This window comes from Apis mellifera, linkage group LG4 (genome assembly GCF_003254395.2).
Source record: "Apis mellifera strain DH4 linkage group LG4, Amel_HAv3.1, whole genome shotgun sequence".
In the NCBI taxonomy this organism is placed as follows: domain Eukaryota; kingdom Metazoa; phylum Arthropoda; class Insecta; order Hymenoptera; family Apidae; genus Apis; species Apis mellifera.
Window position 1 is genome coordinate 11,865,453 of NC_037641.1, and position 14,387 is coordinate 11,879,839.

The 14,387-nt window shown below is 45.7% G+C and overlaps 1 protein-coding gene across 51 annotated transcripts in view; it reads right to left on the minus strand.

Annotated features, from left to right (window-relative positions):
- Dscam (Down syndrome cell adhesion molecule) overlaps positions 1–14,387 on the minus strand; it is a 60,375-nt gene that overhangs the window by 43,067 nt on the left and 2,921 nt on the right. For 13 of the 51 annotated variants that reach the window (XM_026439904.1, XM_026439899.1, XM_026439896.1 and 10 more), the window contains exons 3-7: positions 12,051–12,232; positions 11,753–11,891; positions 8,372–8,533; positions 7,990–8,160; positions 2,985–3,134 (exon numbers count right to left, since the gene is read on the minus strand). In XM_026439904.1, coding sequence (XP_026295689.1) covers positions 2,985–3,134; positions 7,990–8,160; positions 8,372–8,533; positions 11,753–11,891; positions 12,051–12,232 — 804 coding nt within the window. 51 annotated transcript variants of the gene reach the window in all.

The following is a 14,387-nucleotide window of genomic DNA, read 5'->3' on the forward strand; positions in this document are numbered from 1 at the left end:
AATTTAATTACCGCGTGAGTCATTTCCTGGTAGTGTAATTTCCCGTTTCGATGATCGGAATGAACTCTTTTTTCAAAGTCTAAGGTTTAAGAAGAAGAAAATTCAATTATCATATTTATTTACAAAATTTGATCACACGCTATACTTTATTTTTAATTTTTGTAAACCTGGATTTTTTATCAAAGAAAATATTACTTCTTGCCTGAACTTTGGGACACCCTTTGATATTAAAACCTGTGCAAACAACTTTTTTCCCTCTTTTTTTTCCAAATTCAAGATTTTATTACATAAATCAACTATCAAAATTACATCTATTCCTCACTTATTCCAAATTAAAATTTCCAAATTTAAATCTTTGATACCATTTTGATACCAGTTTTGCTAAGATACAACAACAAATTTCACTACTTTCAACGATTTCCTAAGCTGGAACTTCGAAAAGTAAGCGACTCTTCTTAACCTCTTCGCTATTTCTCGGCAAAAATGTACTCGAGAAAGATCCTCCCAGCAATCTCGATGACAAAGAAACACGACAAGATAAAGATGCTTGATAATACAATAATTCTGCAATTATCCACGTAACGAAAAGAATTAAAAATAAAAGAACGCTCTTTCGAAATAATTCGAGTTCGGCGAAAAGTTTCGATCGCGGAAAGAAAAAAGGAAGGGGAAGAAACTTTCACTCAATCCCTCTCATCCCTTTCGAAAGAAAATGTTTCCATCATCACATACCTATGGCTCGGAACGGGAAACCCCTGCGCCGGGCAGAGGAGCGGCAGCGTTCCATCGGTGAGGACGGTAAGACCGTTTATGTTGCTCACGGAAGGGAATTTCGGCCTGACGCTTCCCACGGGTTCTGAGGCGAGGCGAGAAGGAAAGAAAGAAAGATGGAAGACGAGTCGTCGAGACACTTACTTGAACACGAGGGCAGGGTAGCCCTGCGCGGGGCAGAGAAGGGTGACCGAGCCGTCGTTGGTCGTTCGAAAACTCCTCGAGTCGTCGATCGTAGGGAATTTCGGCCTCACGCTCCCGACCGGCTCTGATTAAATTAAACCAACCGATGCTTGCTTGGCAAGAAAGAATACACTTTTCTCCTCCCCTCTACTTCTCTACCTGTTCGAAGGAACCGGGAACCCCTGTGCAGGGCATATCAAGGCCTGGCTCCCGTTCGCCGCGCTCCTCAATCCGCGCACATCGTCCGTCGAGGGGATCCTCGGCCGGACGCTGCCCACCGGTTCTGCGTGCAAACGAATCGCGAGAAAAGGATCAACAAACCTTCTCTCATCGACGTGGAACGGGGAACCCCCGAGGGAAAGCTTTTCGAAGAGGGAATTAAAAATCCAATCGAATCGTCCTCTCCTCTCGCGACTTTCGGTTCGTTGCTCGAGCTATCGTCTTCGACATCAATGAATCAATTGTATGACTCCGTACCTATGAACCGGTACCGGGAATCCTTGGGCGGGGCAGAGGAGCGGTAAGTCGGCTTTCGACTCCGTGGAGAGGCCGTTAATGTTGTCCATCGAGGGGAACTTTGGCCGTACGCTGCCCACAGGTTCTGCCTCGCAATCAAATATCTATGATCGCCTATTCTCGTCTCCCCTTCGCGGAGATCTCCTCCTCCTCCTCCTCCTCCTTTTTCTCAAAGAGACAATCCGTATCCGTGGCTTCTTTCAATATTGTTCGCGCTTCGGTAGGATAGTTGTGCGCACCTCAACTCTCTCTCTCTCTTCCGAGATAAGGAAATATCGTGGGGGAGGGGGAGGGGGCGAAAAAAATGGCGAAAGCTGCGCGATCTGACACATCCGTTCGTACACATTTGGCTCGATAGTTGAGAGTATAGTTTGTTTAGTTAGTGAGTGATGTTTTTCTTTTCACTTACCACGCGAGAGCGAAGGACAGAGCCCGGAGATCGCGTGAGGGCGCCGCAAAGCGTCGAGAGAATTTGAATTTTTTTTTTTTCTCTTTCTCGATTTGTCTCTTTTTCTATATATATACATATAAATATATATATATATATATAGTATAATATATAATAAATATCTTTATAAATTTGTTCATCGAAACCGATCATGCCAAGAGTCAAATCATGGACGGGCGGTGGCGCGTGCCCGCAGGGGTACCCTGTCCCAGCATTCAGGTTTTATTCCCCAACCAGTTTCATTCCCAATTCGATCTATCCGATTTCTTTATCAATTCTTTCCATCCAAATTTCGATCTTCTTCTAGATATATGTTTACGTGTTATACAGAAATCATCGATGAAACTGGTTGGTTTCAAGAAAGATTACATCGACATCTACTTCGCGGGCAATCGATTTTCCAACGACGTATATATATATGTATATATACATACACACATATATATATATAATGTAATTCGTTTGATTAATTGTAGTTGAAACTGGTCTGGTTAACACAGGTTTTCGGGGAAAATCAATTGCCTCGGTAAACAGTTTCGAACCTAGACAACAAAGTTTCCCGACACGGCACGGTGAAAGAGAAAGAGGCGGCCGGCGACACGGATTCGGTATCGCGTATGCGGGGAGAGCCGATTTACATAGCAAAAGAGATCCTCGTTCGACATGCTCGCGTTTATCTGTTGTCGCGCGCGGCAATAAATTGGCAGGGGTTTCGAGTTTATCGAGAGGAGAAGAAAAAAAAAATAAAAAAAAGAAATATAGAAAACGAATACAACGAGAGGAATAACGAAAACATTTATCACGAATCCGCGAAAATATCAGAGATTGAAAATATTGTTGTCATAGTGTCCAGGTTCGAAACTGGAAACACGATTCTGATTTCCAGATTTAGAAAATGTCTCTACGCGCCTCTAAATAAAATGACGTGACATTTTTAAACGATTGTTGTTTGTCCACGATATTTAAAAAAAAAAAAAAGAAAAAGAAAAAGAGAGAATTATCGGGGAAATCAGAATCGTGATTTCGATCATTTCGAGGATTTCGAGACTCGATTGTTCTCACTTACCGGTAATGACGAGTCGTCCCTTGGTAGCCGAAAGCCTCGTCTCTCCTGTCAGTCTATGCTTGGTGCGGCATTGGTAGGTCTTGTATCCGTCCTCGGGTCCAACATCGCGGATGTGAAGCTCTCCGGAAGGCAGTACCAAGTATTTTCCATCTGTCCCATTCATAAAAATCGTTATATTTCTCGCTCTTTTTTTCTTTTTATTTCATCGAACAAAAAATACGTGCAATGTTTCTAACCAGGGAATAATTGACTTATCGGAAATAACGTTCCGGCAGAACAGTATCGATTATATATGTGTATATATGTATACGTTGAAACAGTTTAATCGAGGCGAGGAGAGACGTTTTAAACGGAAATTGATATCAGATACGGATCTGGCAATCAGAAATATTCAATTATCCCCGATAGAGGAGACCGCACGATACTCGTACACGCGTGCATTGGACGAGTATAATGCCGTCTTGATTAATAGATTGGCCCGCATGCAGCCCCCCCAATTATTACTACTAAAGTTGGCAAAGTCGAACGTGTGTTTTATCCATCACTCGTCTCAAAATTCGTTCTATCGAATTCGTTCTACCCGGATTCGGGCCCGCTCGTCAAACATTCGAGGCAAATTCTATCGAAAGTTTGCATTGTCCTCGGCGAGGATAGCTTCCGATATCCCCTTTAATCCTTTCTGCCCTCCCAACTGGCTCGAAACTCGAGCGTTTAATTTTATCCGTCATTAAATACATTTACGTATGTATGTTTAACCTCAATCAGATCGAATTAAAACCTATTAATGATAATAATAATATTCGCAAATTTTGAACTATTTCTCTACTTTTTTCTATACGTTACATTAAAAAACATTAAAAAATGTTTCTTCGTTTATATCATTACACTCGATTAGTATCGAGAGAAGAATTAGAAGAGAAAAGGGGAGGGAGGGAATAAGACGAAAGGATTAAAAAGTCGTAATCGGTATTCGAGCCACGTGATGCGGCGTTTACGATTCCTCTCGGTGACTTCCGGCTATGGAACAACCACCGACGACGACGAACGAGCCCGACGCATGCAATTGACGACTCTACACGAAAAGAAGCAAGCTACAACTACGTCAAAACCACAACCACAACCACACACGTATATTCTGGATTAGGTAGTCACACACTTGAGGAAAGAAGAAGGGAGATGCGAGAGTGTCGTTAGTGGGGAGGAGAAGGGGAGAAAACATTTTCACGGGGAAGGAGGGAAAGTCTGGGACAGCGCGAGCAGCGGCAGTCAACGTCGTACGAACAATTTCAATAATTCGATAATTCGTTTACTCGTCGAACGAAACGAGGGACATCTATTTCGAACGATCTCGTCGTTTGCCACGCTTATCAACCATCGTCGATCGAAATTTTCGAGAGTGGAGGCCGATGGAACGAAAGAGAACGTTCTTCTCGAAACAGTAGAGACGAGGAAGAGGAATGAAAGAGAGAAAAAAAGTCTTTTTTTCTTATTCTTATTTACTTGCGACTGTCACGACGCATCCTGCTACATTCTCCACAAGTAGCAAGCAGTGTTCTCGTGGCGACCGATTTCCGGCTCCCTCCCCCTTCCTCCTCCTCGATAATTGCAATCGCGGTGGCGAGTCACAATGGCGATCGTACCTGTTGCGTGTCTCCGTTCGTCGCGTGCGAATCGAGGGAGCGATTTCTCTGCTCGAACGGAACACAGGATCGCAGAGGATATTACGTACAGCTACTGTTATTACGACGAGCGATAATCCCCGGTCGATGCCCGGGGGGAGGGGAGGGGAGGAGGGAATCCTTGAAAACGTTTGCCTCGCGACCGCGTGATTGCGAATGGAAGCTAACGTCCGTCTCTCTTTTTCTCTCTCTCTCTCCTGTACGCGGCCGTTAAATGGAGCAAACTTAGCTCGAGAGGAAGAGAGAAAGAGAAAGAGAGAGAAAGAAACAAGAAGAAAAGGAGAAAAGCCTCGCGAGCGTGGACAACGAAAGAGGATGAAAAAAAAAAAAAAGTTTCGTCGTTTCCTCTTTTTCTTTTCTTATATATCTCTGTTTAATCTTGGTGTACCGTAATCGGTGCTAGGATATATTTCAGTGGTCTCGTCTTCGATCCAAGAGTCAACCTCGACGAATTCGGCGACGAAGCTCGGTATGTGACACTTGATAATTGCGGCGTTCCCCCGAAGGACGTGTTCGTCCATCACGTTCACTGCATACCGCTGCCCGACAACTGCAACCAGACACCGGTTTCCGGTTTTACCATAAGCCGCACATCTACATACACCCTCGTATCCGTGATACGATCGATCGTAACGTTGCGATCGGCGGTTCGAGAATTCGTGCGACGCTACTCGACGGCGTACCTTTTCAAAGCGTTCGAGAGCCTATCCCCGCACCATACCCTCCCCCGTATTCTATCCGATTACGAAGCCGATTCTATCCGATCCATCGATTTTTCCCCACCTCCCTCCCCCCTCCCCCCGTTCCTCCACGAATCATCGCACGAATCGAAGAACGAACGGCCCACGGCAACGACGAGAGAGAGAGCGAATCTTTTAGCCAATCTCTTTCTCCTTTCTCCATGCTTGAGATCGATACCGTACGACTGTCCATCGGCCACGTAACTGCCGCCGTTCGAATCGATCCATCCCACTACGTCCACGTGGTCGGCGACGAACGATGGAACCTGACACTTGAAAATCGCCGCGTTCCCGCGGATCGCGAACTGATCGTAAACCTGAACCTCGAAGTATTGGGCGACCACTGGAATGAAAGCGTGACAAACATAGGGAATATATATATATAGAGGGAGAGAGAGAGATAAATAGATAAAGAGTTGGTTTGTCGAGCGACTGCTTTGATCCACTCGATTAAAATTTCAATGAAGCGCGAGTTGCCGACCACTTCGCAAACGGATAGCGCACGACGACGAGAGCGTGACGTCGCTTCTCTTTCCACTCGATGGAAATTAGGCTAGCCGGCGGACATCAATTTCCTCGCCGGTTTGATTAGGCCGGCTTAATCTAATCCGAAATCACGGAACGGGGCCGAGCAAACGGTGCCGGTTTTCCAAACCGTTTCATTTCAGCAGCGCTCGTTCGGGTCGAACGACAAATATTTGACACGAAACGTATTTCCACGGCCCTATTTTATGACCTTTAATGACAAATGGAACGGACGGCGTAACCACACGTGAAATACACTCGCTTCGTTCACGAGAAGATGGCAAAAGTATAGATATTGCTCGTCTACGGTCGAATATGTAGAAGAAAACGAATAAACGTATCGAGTGTGATACGTTGACGCGGAGTATACACGGAATATAGATTGTACAACGTGAAGTTGTCAATTTTCGGATAAATCGATCGCGACTTGTAAACTCTACTTAACCTATACTATACTATACTTTGCTTGCTGCTATTTTCACGTTGTCTTCTTGTATTTACTTTGTGCAATAAGTTCTTTTTTGTATTGGTTTAAAAAGAAAAGTTTTTTGAGAACGATATAGTGTTAACGAACGAGTTTAAAATATTATTCTCGTTTACGAGGTTAAGCCGCGGTGCAGCCGAAGCATATCGAAATATTAGGTTAATTTTCGGAAAAGATTTCATCGATGACAGTGTTTCGAAGTGTGCTTATCGTGTAAAAATCAAAACGGTAGAAATTTTTGAATAGGATTATAACCTGTGATGAGAAATAAGAATATTATACGATACATGATCTAGATTATGGTTGGATGCTAATAAAAATTCTAAACGAGTGTCGAAACCATGAGCCGAAAAAAGTTATGGTGATTGTATGGTGGTTGTAAAGGGAATAGTTTATTATTTTTTCTGAAACGAGAAGATAACAGCAGTATCCTACTACCAAGAGACGCGTACATCACAAGCCATTATATATTCACCAGATATTTCACCAACCATTATTGTTTCGCCATTAACAGTTTTTAAAAAGTAAAAAGAATTTGTTCGCGTTAAAACCACGAAAATGTATAAAAATGGAATCTCGTTGATTAAAGCCAAATAAAAATCCTCTCGCAGAATCCAACTAGTTATACGATTAAAATTTCGAAGCGAGTTACGTCGAGTGATAATTTTACGTAATTACTGTTCAACTGTTTAACGATTGATATCTTCGCCCTACAAATATCGTATCCTATCGATCCTCCCCTCGATGAACGGGATCAGATCTCTCCGTATAGAGAAGGCAGAAATCGATACTGCAACAGCAACGTACGATCGACACCCGAGGCCGTGAAATAAATTCCATCGGGCCGCGGTCTACCTATTACCTTTCGCGCTCGATCGTCACCCGAACGAAAGTGGATCGTCCCGTCCGCGGTCGCGTTTAATTCGCGCTCCACGGCCTCGATTAATCCGAGTTAACCTAATCCGGTAGGATCGCGGCGAGTAACGAGGCCACTGCCAGCCGCACGCTCTGCCTCCATCGCTTTCCCCCGTCGAACTGCTCGCGTTGACTAGCCCGGTAACAAAGTTTCCTCACTTATCAGCCGATACAAATCCTCTATGATCGTCGTTCTTCCATACGCGTACACATCCTTGAAAGGAGGCAAACAGGCTCTCGGCGATCGAGCCTGTCTGTTGTCCGTTGTTCGAGCGAGGGAGATGATGAGCACGCTGGTAATTCCATTTATTAATTCCATTAAAACTGGTCTGGTCGGTTTGTTAAGACGGTCAAATCGAGTTGCTCGCGTTATTATTATTTTCGTGCAAAACGAAACGGGAATTGAAGACGAGATACTGCGAGATTTGTTGTCGCGCGGGGGGAATAATCGAAGGGAAGCCGAAGGTAAATAAGGAAATTAATGCCTCTTTCCATTAATGCCTCTCGATCGACGGAACGATTGTTCGTGATCGATCGATGGAAAGGGAGGGGAGAAGGAGAAGGAGAAGGGAGGGGGAACGAAGCTAAGTGCTCATCGCGGTCTCGCTAAATATCTTCTCGAGTAATCGAGACGAGAGAGAGAGAGAGAGAGAGAGAAGTACCCTTTTCTTCTTGGCTGTTGGCAGAGTACGTGGATCCGTCCTCGACGGCCAACCACTCGATCACGTCTACGAAATCCGCCACAAAGCTCGGCACCAGACACTTCAAGGTTGCCGTGTTGCCGCGCAAGACGAACTCGTCGATGACCCTCGTCTCGTAGAATTGCTGGACCACTGCAACGCGCATTTTCCCAGAGAGCGTGAATCGCGCGCCCCTTCGTCGCAGGAGGGAAAAGGTGGAGGGGGGCGAGGTGAAGCGAAACGATGAATTTTGAATGAATTCATTGGGGAACGGAAACGAGGCGTTTCTCTCTTCTTCTTTTTTCCTTTACTATTATTCGACGAGAAAAGAGGAGAAAAATCCTGACACCATCCATCAGCCTACCGTAATCCTCTCCGCCCGTGTAAACCGTTCCATCGTCGGCCACCCATTGATCCACCTGTACGAACTCGGACACGAAACTCGGTATCTTGCATTTCATGATCGCGCTGTTCGCCCGTATCACGTACTCGTTCTCGGCCTCGGTGACGTAGAACTGCGAAACGACTGCCCGCGCGGGCACAAACAGGATCAACGATCGTGTACGAAGCTCGTGTACAAATATCACACCCGTGGATCAACATAAAATGGATTGGAAAAAAATCGAACACCCGCCCCGGCGAGCCTATCCTCTGCCCACCTCGATCGAGATAATCGTCCACACTCGAACAATATATAAATATATAAATTCGTCTCTTTTTTCCCCCTCGAAAGGGAAAGATTTGAAGGAGGAGGAGGAGGAGATTCGCCGGGGAGGCGTGCGAACTAGACCTAAACCCTGTCACACGCCGATACCCTGCTGGCCGACGGCTGGATCCTCCGGTATGTACACTTCTCCGTCCTCCCTGATCCACGCCTCGACCGTAACGAACTCCGCTATGTAACTCGGGATGCTGCACTTCAATATCGCGCTGTTCCCCCTGATCACGTACTCGGTGAGAATTTCCGGCTGATACGGCTGCGTGACGACTGCATGCACGAAAAAAACAGAGAACACCCTGTCGATTCCTTCGAGGGGAGGAAAGGGAAGGATCGATACGACAATTCCTCGCGGTTGGTGTATTTCCTTGGGAGAGGCGTGTTAATCCCGAGGCGTGCGAGATGGGACGAGATGGTTCATTAACCCTGGGATGGTTCGCGTTGCCGCCGCCGTTCGACCGCCAGACGTGGACCCGCGGCCGGAAACGAATCGTTACCACGTGCCACTTTGAACTTTTGCTTTGGTAAGCAAGAGGGGAGGGAGCAAGGTGGAGGATGAAGGAAATATGGGATAGTACCGTAATCGTTGGTCGGCTTGAAGGTCGAACCGTCGCTTCCCACCCAGGAGTCGACCGACACGAATTCCGCCACGAAGCTGGGTATAGTGCACTTCAAGATGGCCGCGTTTCCGCGTATCACGTATTCGGACACGACCTCCGCCTCGTAGTACTGAGTGACGACTGGTGGAAACGAAAGGTGCGATGAGTTCAAACTTCCTCCGAATTAACCCTTTATTATGCTATAGCACGACTCTCCATAAAATAAAATGTTGTCAATATTGAAATGTCAGCGACTATAATCTGCATAAAATGTCACGTATTGTGGATAGTTATTTAAGTATCCTTCTCACGAGATTTCTCGATAATCATCAAGAGAAAGAAAAATTATATTCTCGAGTGCACATTTTCGTCACGATGGCTCTCTGATAGGGAAAACGTCGCGTTAAGAATCGACGTGGCTTTCGAAAATTAGAAACGATCTACGTCCATCCATTTTCCATACGACGTTGACGGCCTCGCTGCGAAGTTAACAATTATCCTCCACGCAATCCTACCGTTCTTCTCGTCCGGATTAAAAGAATTGCCTTGATCGTCCTGCCAGCCGACTACTTGAACGAACTCCGCAACGAAGCTCGGTATGCTGCACTTGAGAATAGCCGCGTTCCCGCGTATCACGTACTCGTTGTTTACTTCCGACTGATAATACTGGTGCACCACTACAATGTATATATATATATATATAATCGGAAATGAGCTTTTAAAATTTTCAATCAAGCCGTGCGAAATCTGAAATTAACCGTGGCATCATCATCGTTATACATGTATATACGCTATGCGGTTTTCCATCGATGACGTAATATATGCGATACATTCGAAGCGCGTCCTCGACTAGTTGTAAACGCACGACGTTGACGACAGCTTCCCTGACGTGTTCTTAGCGGTGCGCTCGTCGAGCAGATCGATTCGCAGACCCCTTGGCATCTTGCACCGCAGCCGCGAGACCCGTTGGAAAAAGAGAAGGTTTGGATTCCAGGAGGAGAGGAGTCGCCGGTGCATCGTGTATGCGCGCCCGTATTCCACGCATGTGCGGGCACACGCGACGAGAAAACTACGACGCCAGTCACTCCGTGGGAGATGGAGGGAGGGGAGAAAGCGAAGCGAAGGGTGTAAGGGGGGAGGGAGAGCAACGTCTCTCTGACGTCGATGCCGACGATGCGCTCCAATTATTTGGGCCACCACGCTCCCCTCTCTCCACCTCCGGTAGAAATAACGAGCTGGAGCGAGGAGAACATTAATAACGAGACCGGTCCATGATATTCTCGATTACACGAGAGCCAAACGCTTTTTCCAACGGAGTCAAAAATCGGTATTCTTTTTCTCTCCGATAAGAGAGAGGGAACGATCTGCTCGCGAGCGTCGGGAAAAAGATAGAGAGCGCGAGCGATCGTCTACCGTAATCGTCGCCGGGCACGAACTCCTCTCCCTGATCGGTGTGCCAGGACAAAACCTTGACGAAATCGGCGACGAACGACGGGACGACGCACTTCAAAATGGCACTGTTCCCACGGATCGCGTACTCCTTGTTCACGTCCGTGTCGTAGTATTGCGCCACCACTGCGATTTCAGTTTTCCTTTTTTAAAAACGATCGAAAGAGAGAGTAAACGCCGCCCTCCGGCCTCTCCGTTTCCCCTCTTATTTCGAATATTTCATATCACGGCTAATATCCCTTGCAAGTGGGTCGTGGCTTGTAACTGGGTCAATTAATATAGTATCATATCATCCGTGGACGAATTTTTCACGTGATAAATCGAAAAGAGAGAGAGAGATTGAAGGGGTGGCAGAGAGACCGGCGAGGGGCTTCGAGTAACGATAACAACAACAACGGCGGCGGCAGCGATTACTCGTCGTGATGAAAGGTATGCCTGCGCTAATTTTCGCCCGAGTTGCACGGAGGGATACCGGATAATTGCCACTGATGATATTTTGCTCACCGTGTGTGTACGTGTCGCGATACGTATTGCAAGGTATCGAGCCAAAAGTTCGTATTCGTCGCTCGTTCGCTGTTCTAAACAGCTGGAAAGAAAATTTTTTTAACGTGTCCCGTCGCCTGGCCAATCTTTCGCGTCGTGCCATTGTCTTTCCATTCAATTTTTTAATTAGGATTAAATAGAATATTTCGAAAAAAAGAATTGATGATAGACTGTCCGATAAAAGAAAGATATTTGAAAGAAAAAGAAGAAGAAATACTTGGTTATTTTTTTTTTTGCAATTTTTCTCTCTCTTGTTGCTTGTTCCTCGACAACAGCAAGACGCTTTCGTTCTTTTTTTTTTCTTTTATATCGTGGTTCGATCAATCACGAACACACTTTCGCTTCATTGTCTCTATAAGAAAAGTGACAGATGGCCAGGCAACGGTGCGATGACTTCCCGCCGCAACTTCGGGAGGAGAAGAGGACAACCACTTACCGGCTCTCACGTTAACATCTCGGCTGTGAACTGAACCTGCTGGGGAGCGCGCCAGACAGCTGTAAACCTGAGCATGAACCTCTTGACGATAATCCTCGGCGCGGAAAGGGGGGAAGACCAAATTTCCGTTCGGCAAGACCTGCACAAAGAATCGTTGAGGAATCAACGCCTCGACCGATTAAACGAGTAACGCGATAACGCGTGGGTGAACGTTCGAAAAATTAATTAATTATTGCACAAGTGTGTAACGTGAAAAGAAAATAAATACTTTGCAATTATAATTTCCTCCGAGAGATACCTGTCTCAGTCCAGGAACATCCCCAACAGCGCTTCCGTCAGCACGAACCCAAATGATATCCGGTTGGGGGTTTCCTCTTGCCTGGCATTCGACGACAGCTCCGGTTCCGTTCGAGAAGTCGACTCGATTTGGTGGTTCCTTGACGAATACCGGTCCCATCGATTCATCCTCTGCGCAAGCCACTGCGAAAAAGAGGAGGAACAACTCTGTCAAGTGAAGAGATGAACGCATCGGATTCTTACTGAGGGGGGGGGGGAGGGGGGCGTGGGGCAATCTCGATCCGTTCCGCCGGCTCGTCTCCTCCGCCGTGCCACTTGCAACGCGGCCACCGAACGGGATTAATCGAAACTGTCAACGGCATAAGGAACTTTTGTTGCGTGTCTTTCAGCCTCGCTTATCATCCGTCCGCGCCAGGATACGCGACACCCACGTCCAATTGGCGCGTCGCCAATTGCAGCGAACAACAGGTTGCCGGTCTGCTATTGAATAATATGCTATCAGCGTCACGTGACCATAAGGGAGACGGCAATGCGTGATTCCTTTTCCGCCTCGGAGATTCCGAGTCATCCACCTAGCTTGAATCGATCGCCTATCGTTGCTAGAACTCGCTTAACGCGTTACTCTTACTATACATTCTTTCTCTTCCCCCCTCCTCCTTCGATCGATCAAACATCCTTCCGTATTCACTCGTTTGTTTGTTTTAAACCTGGTTGCGCGAGATTTCCGCGCGCGTTTCCGATTATACAATAGTCCCTTGTTCCATTTTCGTAATCGCGTATGATTTTATAACCACGTTTACGACGAGGCGAGAAACGGATAAACGCAGCGTCGGTGTGTAAAATCCAAGTCACGGAGAACCGGTTATCGAGGCATCCGCGCGCCGATCCAACCGAGGGAACGATCACAGAAGGAAGGAACAGGTGTTTCCAATTTTTCCCCTTTATCTGAAATTTCTTCTACCTCGCCTGCCCTCGACAAAGCGCATTTACCCTCGATTTACTTCGTTTTCTTCGTAATCCGATTCGACACTTTTATGGCAGCAGTCGTTGTATATAGATTTATATATATATATTACGCGGGGAAAAGTATTTTTGCGAAAAAAAGAAAAAAAATACGCGCTTTTGTCGTAACAGTGAATGAACAGCTTGTTTCATTAACGAAACAAGCTTTTACTCGCGAGCAAGGAGGAGGGGAAAGGAGGATGAAAGAAAGATTGATCGGCGACCCGATAAACCCGATAAATGTAAAAGTGTTTTTTCGTTAAGTTGCAGCGTTACGCGTTCACGATCAAAGACGAGATTCTTCCCGGTCGATAACCGCTCTCTGTAATCTATATATAGGCATGCTTTGAAACTACACGTTCGGACACGCTAAATCCAATATATATTTCCAACAAAGATATATACGAGCATATAATATACACCGGTGTGTGCCGTGTACCCGTTCGCACGATGGAAATGATGCGCGTGTGATTCACGCGCTTATTCTTCCACGCATGCGCGCATGTTGGAACTCGAAACATCGTGACGATCATAATAATAATAATAAAGAGGAAAGAATTTTAAAAAGTTCCGCGGTCGAAAATCCTTTTCTTTTCTTCGATTCTATTCAATTCATCGAGACACGTAACACGAGTGTCGATAAATATGTCGCGAGGAAATGATTGACGACAATAATGGGGAAAATTATTAATAGTTGAGGTTATGAGTAAAATTATTTCCGTAAGTTACTTCGATAATTTATCGTTCAAAGCGTAATAATAGTTGAAAATAATTGTAATACCGAAGATTATACGAGAAACGGATCGAATAGATACGAATAAATATTATTTAAGTATTGAAATAAGTAATTATTTGATGTAACTTTATTCGAAAATTTCTAACCTATTACTTTTTCAATCATTTGATTGGCGTATCAAGAGAAATCAAGCATCGACGAAAATAATTATCATCTTGCAACCGACTTTTCAGGTCAAGTACAGGTTCCGTTGGTTTCTTCGATTTAGTTCTTGAGACTATTTTTGGAGGAAAGCTGACTCTCCTGCTTCGTAACACCGTTTTTTTTTTCTTCTTCTTCTTTCTCCACGACGCGACCTTTTTATCTCTCTTTCCTCCCTTTTCCTTTCTGCGTTTTATTAAAAAGTCCGCGCCAACGAATCCATCGAATCAACCGCGCTCGTGTTGAGGGAAAAAGAAACGCGACTAAATCAAAGGATTCACCTGGCGAGGCACGGTGCTCGAGCCAGCTATGATTCTCTTTCGAGCACGGGTGTCCGTTCTTGGAACAGCGGCAGCAGCTGTTCCTTTCCCTTCGTTCCTTCTCCTTCTCCCCCCTCGT